General features: G+C 45.9%; 2 protein-coding genes across 5 annotated transcripts in view; both read left to right on the forward strand.

Annotated features, from left to right (window-relative positions):
* LOC108250777 (echinoderm microtubule-associated protein-like 6) overlaps positions 1–4,739 on the forward strand; it is a 21,058-nt gene extending 16,319 nt beyond the window's left edge. For both annotated transcript variants that reach the window (XM_037974768.1, XM_037974769.1), the window contains 11 exons: positions 27–200; positions 277–485; positions 570–727; positions 1,110–1,224; positions 1,383–1,571; positions 1,644–1,816; positions 1,898–2,060; positions 2,141–2,244; positions 3,069–3,222; positions 3,299–3,399; positions 3,990–4,739. In XM_037974768.1, the coding sequence (XP_037830696.1) occupies positions 27–200; positions 277–485; positions 570–727; positions 1,110–1,224; positions 1,383–1,571; positions 1,644–1,816; positions 1,898–2,060; positions 2,141–2,244; positions 3,069–3,222; positions 3,299–3,399; positions 3,990–4,014 (1,565 nt within the window). In that variant the 3' untranslated portion in view covers positions 4,015–4,739. The remainder of the gene's footprint in view (positions 1–26; positions 201–276; positions 486–569; positions 728–1,109; positions 1,225–1,382; positions 1,572–1,643; positions 1,817–1,897; positions 2,061–2,140; positions 2,245–3,068; positions 3,223–3,298; positions 3,400–3,989) is intronic.
* Positions 4,740–5,481: 742 nt separating this feature from the next.
* mtif2 (mitochondrial translational initiation factor 2) overlaps positions 5,482–8,828 on the forward strand; it is a 9,938-nt gene continuing 6,591 nt past the window's right edge. The window contains exons 1-6 of one of the 3 annotated variants that reach the window (XM_037974772.1): positions 5,482–5,693; positions 5,907–6,100; positions 6,735–6,898; positions 7,957–8,080; positions 8,155–8,326; positions 8,536–8,696. In XM_037974772.1, coding sequence (XP_037830700.1) covers positions 6,737–6,898; positions 7,957–8,080; positions 8,155–8,326; positions 8,536–8,696 — 619 coding nt within the window. In that variant the 5' untranslated portion in view covers positions 5,482–5,693; positions 5,907–6,100; positions 6,735–6,736. Of the gene's footprint in view, positions 5,694–5,906; positions 6,101–6,734; positions 6,899–7,956; positions 8,081–8,154; positions 8,327–8,535; positions 8,697–8,828 lie in introns of those variants that run through there. The other 2 variants (XM_037974770.1, XM_037974771.1) reach the window with 2 other exon arrangements.

Here is an 8,828-nt window from a genome sequence, read left to right on the forward strand (position 1 = left end):
TGTACAGTTCTGGTTTCTCCTCACAGGCCTTGCTCCATCCATCCATGTGTGGGACGCAGTGACCAAGCAGACTCTGTCCATCCTGCGATGTTCTCATGCTAAGGGTGTCGGTTATGTTAACTTCTGTGCGACCGGGAAGCTTCTGCTGTCTGTGGGCGTGGAGCCAGAACACACCATCACAGTATGGAGGTGGCAGGAAGGTTCGTTACATCCATCACTGTGAACCGGTTTTACATGTACATCCCATAAACAAGCTGACTTTGACCTCTCTGTTAGGCACTAAGGTGACCAGTAAAGGTGGCCACACTGAGCGGATCTTTGTGGTCGAGTTCAGACCCGACTCTGACACCCAGTTTGTGTCTGTGGGAATCAAACACATCAAGTTCTGGACTCTGGTTGGAGGTTCGCTCATGTATAAGAAAGGTGTGATCGGCTCGGTGGAAGACAGTCGGATGCAGACCATGCTGTCTGTCGCTTTTGGGGCTGTAAGAAGTTTGACTGTTCTAAAGTCACATATTCATAAAGCTGCAGGCTTTGGTTTGTAGTAAACCAGCGTTTGTCTCGTTCAGAACAACCTGACATTTACCGGCGCCATCAACGGAGACGTGTACGTTTGGAGGGAGCACTTCTTGGTTCGAGTTGTGGCAAAAGCTCACAGCGGTCCGGTCTTCACCATGTACACCACGCTGAGGGATGGACTCATCGTCACCGGAGGGAAGGAACGGCCGTGAGTAAAGACTTGTGTGTCCCGCTGTTAGAGCTGCAGATAAATGTGTTTCCTCCTGACGTCAGCTGTTTTCAGTTCAGGAGTAAATTCTGTCTCCAGATGATAAAATAGATACATTTCTGCTCCTGAATGTTGAGTTTGCCTTTGAACTTTTACCCTTCATCAGAGGGAACTCCTGAACTTCAGACTGATCTAGTTTATCAGTCTGAGATCCAGGTGATCCGGCTCCAGGTACAGGGCCTTCGGATCCTAAACCCAGTCTTCCCATCTGTCCAGTGCAGTGTCCATGGCTGTGATTCTTCTGGTTAAAGCTTGAGCCACAGACACACCTGAGACCTGCAGGTCTAAATGATCTGATAAAGTCTGGGTGTTTGTTCCACAGGACTAAAGAGGGGGGAGCTGTGAAGCTGTGGGACCAGGAGATGAAACGCTGCAGAGCTTTCCAGCTGGAGACCGGTCAGCCAGTGGAGAACGTTCGATCCGTCTGCAGAGGGAAGGTAAAATCTTCACACTGGTTCTGATCCCATCTCAGCTTGTAGGACTGTAGGGTCAGAACCTCCAGGTTCACTCGACAGACCTGAAGTTTCCAGTGGAGGATGGGCTGGTCTTTCTGCAGCGGTCCTGTCCGGTTTTCTGATGGCTCTTTTTGCTTCAGGGTAAAATTCTGGTGGGAACCAAAGATGGGGAGATCATAGAGGTTGGAGAGAAGAATGCTGCGTCCAACGCCATGATCAACGGACACACTCAGGGAGGAATCTGGGGTTTAGGAGCTCATCCTTTCAAAGATGTCTTCATCTCGGCCAGTGATGATGGGACGATCCGGATTTGGGACCTGGCTGACAAGGTAGAGAACACTCTGAATCCTTCAGCCTTCATCTGGCCCAGCAGCTGGCATTAATTTAGTTCTCTGCCCCAGAAACTGCTGAATAAGGTGAGTTTGGGTCATCCTGCCAAGTGCACATCCTACAGTCCGAATGGAGAAATGGTTTCCATTGGCATGGAGAACGGAGAGTTCATCGTCCTGCTTGTCAACTCGCTCACCGTCTGGGGCAAGAAGCGGGACCGCAGTGCGTCCATCCAGGATATCCGGTAAACATCTAGTTTTTAACAGGAAGTACAGCAGGACTTCTGCTTGATGTTCCTCAATCTTCTGGGCTTCTTGTGGTTCAGGTTCAGTCCAGATAACCGGTTCCTGGCAGTGGGCTCAGTAGAAAGTGCTGTTGATTTTTACGACCTTTCTCTCGGGCCGTCACTCAATCGAATCGGTTACTGCAAGGACATTCCTGGCTTTGTGATCCAGCTTGACTTCTCTGCTGACAGCAAACACATCCAGGTGAGTCCACACCTACAGACGGTTCAGATGGTTCAGATGATGGTGACCTCTGACCTTCTCTGTGTTCCTCATCCTTTCAGGTGTCCACCAGCACCTACACCCGGCAGGTCCACATGGTTCCATCAGGGAAGATCGTAACAGAGCTGCCCGTCATCGAAAGGATCACCTGGGCAAGCTGGACCAGGTGAGACTCCTCAGGTTGAGATCCTGATAGATCCGGTGTTACCTGTGTTTATACGGGTCAGATCCAAAGGTCAAATCCTCCGATACATGTTCAGCTGTAACGAACCCAACATTGATTCATCCTCTTTCTGTCTGAATGTTTTTCATTAACTCACAGACTATATTCACACTTACATTTAATAATGTGACCTGAAAAAGTTAAGTTTGATGAGTATCTATGACAAATTTACTGCAAAGTTTAAATAAATGAACATTTTTAAGTTGAATGGAGTCAAAAGGCCAAGGTTTTGTCATGAACTCAATGCACCATGGGAGATCTGAGACCTTGCAACCTGCAGCAGAAAAATACATAAAACAGGAAAAACTTACAGATCCAGAATTCAAAGGTCCAACTGTCCAAGGTTAGGAGTCAACGTGAACCGTAACCCAGGATTTATTAACACATTTTACTTCTAACATTAATTATTAATGGATGGCACCAAAACAGAACAAGAAGCATCAAAAAGAGATAAACTTCAGCGGACCCTGGACAGTGGTCCAGTGTTGAATATTGTCTCACATGAAACTCTTGTGAAGCCCTGGTTTCTCCTCTCAGGTAGTTTCAGCCAAATCATTAGTGTTTATCCCATAATAAGCATTGGCATCATCATGTTTGTTGTAATGTCACTGAGTCTCATTTATAAATTAAGTCAAGAACATTTTCAGAGCTTTTATTTAGAAAGCGTGGCTGTAACACTTCCTGTTGTCAGATCTGAGATTCGGTTCAATCAGAATGTTGTGGATTTAGTAAAGGTCCTGCCAGGGATGTTGTTTTTGTTTTCTCAGCATCCTCGGTGACGAAGTTCTCGGTATTTGGCCTCGAAATGCCGATAAGGCCGACGTTAACTGCGCCTGTGTCTCCCACGCCGGCGTCAGCCTGGTGACTGGAGACGACTTCGGCCTCATCAAGCTCTTTGATTTCCCCTGCTCTGAAAAGTTTGTAAGTAAAGGAATCTTCCTGAAACTCTACTTCAGACAAGTCCAAACTAATTTGTGCTTTTCGGATCTTCCTTTAGGCCAAACACAAGCGTTACTTTGGTCACTCCCCCCATGTGACCAACATCCGCTTCTCCTGCGACGATAAATATGTCGTCAGTGCTGGCGGCAGCGACTGCAGGTCAGAAACACATTAACTCCATCAGCAGAGGGACGTTTCCTCAGGGTCCTAATTCTTAAACAGAACCACTCAAACGAAAGCTCAGAAAACAGAATGACGGGGGTCACTTTGGGGGTAACTTTGGGGTAACTTTGGGGTAACTTTGGGGTAACTTTGGGGGTAACTTTGGGGTTAACTTCGGGGGTAACTTTGGGGTAACTTTGGGGGTAACTTCGGGGGTAACTTTGGGGTAACTTTGGGGGTAACTTTGGGGTAACTTTGGGGGTAACTTTGGGGGTAACTTCGGGGGTAACTTTGGGGTAACTTTGGGGGTAACTTCGGGGGTAACTTTGGGGTAACTTTGGGGGTAACTTTGGGGTAACTTTGGGGGTAACTTTGTGGTAACTTTGGGGTAACTTTGGGGTAACTTTGGGGGTAACTTTGGGGGTAACTTTGGGGTAACTTCGGGGGTAACTTTAGGGGTTACTTTGGGGGTAACTTTGGGGTAACTTTAGGGTAACTTTGGGGGTAACTTTGGGGGTAACTTTGGGGGTAACTTTGGGGTAACTTCGGGGGTAACTTCGGGGTAACTTGTGTTTTTGTGTCTGCAGCCTGTTTGTTTGGAGATGTCAGTGAAGTTTCTGGAGTCCAGATGAACTCTTGCCCTCACCTTTCTGTTCCTGTCTTCTAAGACCAGAGGTCTGGTTTTATGTGGCCTGGACTAACCCTGGATCAGTTTCCTGCTGCTGACAGAGGGTGAAGAACCTCTCCTCTCACACAGAGGCTCTTCCTTTTTGCATCTGATGACGTTTCAGGTCTTTTTTTTTGTTAGATTTATGGAGAAATGTTTGAGCTCCAGCTGTAGCCGTGTGATGTAGCGTGTTCTTGTGTTTGTGCCTTTTCTACAACCTCTGACCAAACATTTGATAAGACTTTACTTTCATCATGGTGCTGTAATCATTTAGGGCTTTTACAGATGTGGATGCTGAATTCTTATGTTGTGTTTCTGTTTTTGATGAAGATGTAGTTCTCTGCAGAAAGTAAAAGAAGAAAGATAGATCTGTGTTAGTTTGTTTAAAAAATAAATTCTACCTCTAAGAACAGAGAAATAAAAGAAATTTTCAAGTAGAAAGTAAATGTTAGTGTTTGTGAAGGTGACTCCTCCAGCCACATGGTGGTGCTGTTTCTTCTGTCTGCAGCATTTAAAAGAACTCAAACAGAAGATCGACTCGGCTGATTATTTCTGCTGCTCCGTCTGTAAAACTGTGAACAAACATATCATGTAGCAGCCGTTTGACTCCTTCAGTTCTGTCTGAACTTTGTTTTATGTCTTTAAATAATAAAAACAACACCGAGCAGCAGGTAACGATCTTAGTCTTTTAATTTAATTTAATTCTGACTCATTGTTGACAGATACATGATAATTACTTTATGTATACCATAATTTTAGGTTCTATGTGATTGATAAAAAGAAAACTCTTTTCTAAGTGAACACCCGCACATCATCAGAAACTCTGATTCGACCAACCAAACCACCCGTTCAGTAAGTGTGCCCCCCCGCCCCCCCGCCCCACACTGAGCGAAAACATGTGCCCTCACTTCACACATATGATCGTTTGGGTGAAAATGCAGTAGTTTTAAAGCAACAGTAGAATATTTTGTCATTTCCTTGCTGCCTTCAGGATTGTTGGAGCTTCAAACTTGACTCCAGATGTGGTGGATTTGTTGTCAAATTTAAATTTCTCTTCAGGTGTTTAGCTGAGTCCATGTTTCCCAGAAAATCTGAAAGTCAGAATGGATTCAACTGGACCTTTGTGATGTTTTATTTTATAACTGAATAAAAACTAAAGAAAGAAATGACCGTTTTTCTGTGTTTCTGTTGTGAAACGAGAGGTGGGTTTGGTCTTTTCAGGGCCCACCACTTCCACTTGATCTTATTGCTGCATGAACTGTGAGTTTTACCTGATTCTGAACTTTCCAGTCATGTCTGACAGGAAGTTGGTTCACTGAGGCTCCACCCACATTATAAGGATTTCCTGCAACATTTGACCCTCCCGTCCACACAAACTCAAACTCAGTGTCTCCCTTGAAACGTGTCAGGAACCACCGCTGGGGGGGAGTGTACAGCAGGGGGCTCAGCCACATCCCTGTGGGGCTCCGGTGTTAAGGGAGAGTGCCGGGGAGAAGTAGGGCCCTCCTCTGACTCTCTGTGAGGACCAGAAGGAAAGTCTTTGATCCAAAGGAAGATGGAGCGTCGGAGGCCAGTCTGTTAGGAAGGACTGGGTAAAAACTGAGCTGTCCTTCTCCAAATGGCTGTAAGGATTAAATGCAAGGATTAATGTCATAAATGCTTAAGGAAAAGATAAGATGATGTGTGCTATAAGCTCACTTTTCAATAATTTGCTATAACTGGTGTGATAAGAAGAATACCGTTTTTTTTTGTTGTTGTTGTTGTTGTTTAGCTGGTTGTCCTGATCCACACACCTGAAACACTATAGACTTTAATACGTAATAATGTCTGTGCTAAGCACCAGGAGAGGCAGAGGAAGAAACCACCGAAGAAGATGAAGAAGAAGTTCTTCTCCGGACCGGCAGGGGCGCTGTCCATCCTCTCCCACCTGCAGCTAACTGTCATGGCGGCTCCCTGATTCAGGTGTATTTCACGGTGAAACTCGGTACCAGCTGGTTTTACACGATGAGTTGAACAGGAGAACTATTTCAGGTGAGTTTCAAAGCGCGGCAAGCCTGCGGTCCACGCGCAGTGTCCTGAGCTGCTTCCGGTCAGAGTTTTATCAGTAGAAGAGAACCGAGCACCAGACTTCACTGAGAACATGTTGTATTTTATGTTCGGCAGGTATCAGCGCGTGAACAGAACCCACCTGAGGGTTTTTATGACATATCAGCTTGTCTGTGTTCGTTCCGTTTCTTCAGGTTTAGGTCTCCTTGTGGGGATCCGGGGTTTTCAGACTGGCAGGAACTCCTGTCAGATTCTGTTCAAGTTTAGATTAAACCGGTGCTTTTTGCTCTTTCCTGTAATCAAAGATAATTTTAAAGGTTTGATAAACTCTTTCTGTTTCACTGTTTTTATTCGGTGTCTATTTGATCAAACATCAACTTTTCTTTTTAATAATATCCTCCTTGTTCTCCTCAGACCGGTTCTGACCCGGTTCTGAACGTCAGATTCCTGATGTTTCTGTGATTTTTGACTTTGACAGTTTAGAAAACAAAATAAAAACACTTTTTCTTTATTTGTCACATGAGTGTTATGAGTTCTGCTTTGATAGAATCTGTCAGCCATCTTCCAGCTGGACAGGAAGTAGTTAACTGAACACCTGTATCCACCTGTCCTCTGACAGGTATGAATATGATGTCATCAATGATGCGGGGTGCGCGCAGGCTAGCCCATGTCGACCTGCCTCTCCTCAGAAACTTCCTGACTCCTCCCCTCCACCGCTGTCCTGTCCGGAGCCCCGCCTCCCTGCTCACCTGTCCACAGAGGAGGAAATTTGCCTCCAAACAGGTAAGACAGAGAACCCTGGACAGGTACAGAAACCTTCAGAGGGTTTTCTTCCAAACGGTTGAATTTAAAACCTGAAATAATACAGCCTCTGTTATACTGGTGCGTTTAGTCCAGACACACCTGGACAGGTTTCCTGTCCTTCACAGGGACACAAATGAGGACACCACCTGTCTCTCTCATTCCTGCTGACCTAATCGCTTCTTTTTGTTCTGTAATGAGTAAACTCCACACAGAAAGCCTCCAGCTGGGTTTTGAGCCTGCGACCTTTCATCAGTGAGGCGGCAGCTCCAACCGCTGTACCACAGTTTGAGTTTTATAAAATATTTCAGCGTTCTCAGACTTCAATCCACAAACAGAAACGTTTCCCAGCTAAAAGAACCGCCGGCACGTCAGAAACACCTTCGAGACAAACCCAGAACCATCAGAACCGCAGCCAGGAGGGACCTGATCCAGAACCATCAGAACCGCAGCCAGGAGGGACCTGATCCACTTTAATAACTGAAGGACAAATAATGATTATTAGTTTATCTGAAGCAGAAAACTTCTTTGAACAGAATCTTCTCAGGTTAGAAAAACAAAAATGAAGTTTTCTCTTCAGTTTGTTGTCAAACTTTGTTTTATAACGACTTGTAGAAAAACTTTCTCCCACTCAGCCCAAAGATTCTTTCACTCACAGCTGAGTACAGTTCTCCTGTAAGAGTTTGTTGTTTCTCATATTGAACTTTTCACACAAATAATGTTCAACAGTCATTTCTCATTTTTCAACAGCTTAATAATGAAAATAAACATCTAACAATGAATCAGTCTTTAGGAAAACAACTGATTAGATGTCCTCGAGTGTCCCAAAACAATCAGGATTCACTCAGAGACAGCAGTTCCTGAAGGATGACACGAGGTCAGAGGTCATCTTCATGGGACCAACTGTAGAAACGGTTAGGGTTAGGGTTAGTTTGTATTTTAGTGTCTTATTCTTTCTCCTCCTTCCTGTTCTGAACATTTTGTTGTTCACTGACAGGAAGCACCAAGAGAACATCAACACACACATGAATCTGTTGCAGGTCAAAGGTGAGAGGAGGGATCAGAAGAAGGTGAAGGTCAAAGAGAACAGGCAGGAAGTGGAGGTGGAGATTAGACGGGGGATGACGGTGGCGGAGCTTGCTGCAGCCATGAACAAAGACTTCGGTAAGAACCGTCAGAACCGGTCCGTGTTCTTCATCAATGAGTGTTTCTTGAACCAGGTCTCTGTTCTCCTGAAGATCACATCCTGGAGGCTCTGCTCAACACCTCAGTGGACCTGGACTCTCTACATCCAGACTCAGTTCTGGAGGAGATGTGGATCAAGGAGGTGGTGACCCGGTCAGGATTGAAGTTCAAATGGGCCAAAGTGAGCGAGAAACAAGAACGACCCAACAGAGACGCCCATCCAAGGTAACAGGAGCACTGATCCCGGTCTGGAAGGTTCTGATCCTGGACTGGAGCTTCCAGTTCCAGACCAGAGACTTCTGTTCCTTGTCCTAGATCTGAGGACAAACAAGACGCGGGCCATGATAGACCAATCAGAACAGGCTAGTGGTTACCAGTGAACTGCTTGGCCCCAGAATAAAGCCTTATCTGACCCCTGACCTCTCACAATGCAGGCCACCAGCGGACCCTTCGCTCCTGATGAGTCGTCCCCCGGTGGTAACCATCATGGGTCATGTGGACCACGGGAAGACCACTCTACTAGACAGCCTGAGGAAGAGTCAAATCGTTTCCACTGAGGCTGGAGGGATCACACAGCACATCGGCGCCTTTCTGGGTAACTTCACCGATACGAAACAGCCGCTTCATGAACCAAAACGTCCCCACTTCAGGGTTCATGAACCAAAATGTCCCGGCTTCAGGGTTCATTTACCAAAACGTCCCCACTTCAGGGTTCATGAACCAAAAC

The sequence above is a fragment of the Kryptolebias marmoratus genome, linkage group LG3 (assembly GCF_001649575.2).
Source record: "Kryptolebias marmoratus isolate JLee-2015 linkage group LG3, ASM164957v2, whole genome shotgun sequence".
NCBI lineage: Eukaryota > Metazoa > Chordata > Actinopteri > Cyprinodontiformes > Rivulidae > Kryptolebias > Kryptolebias marmoratus.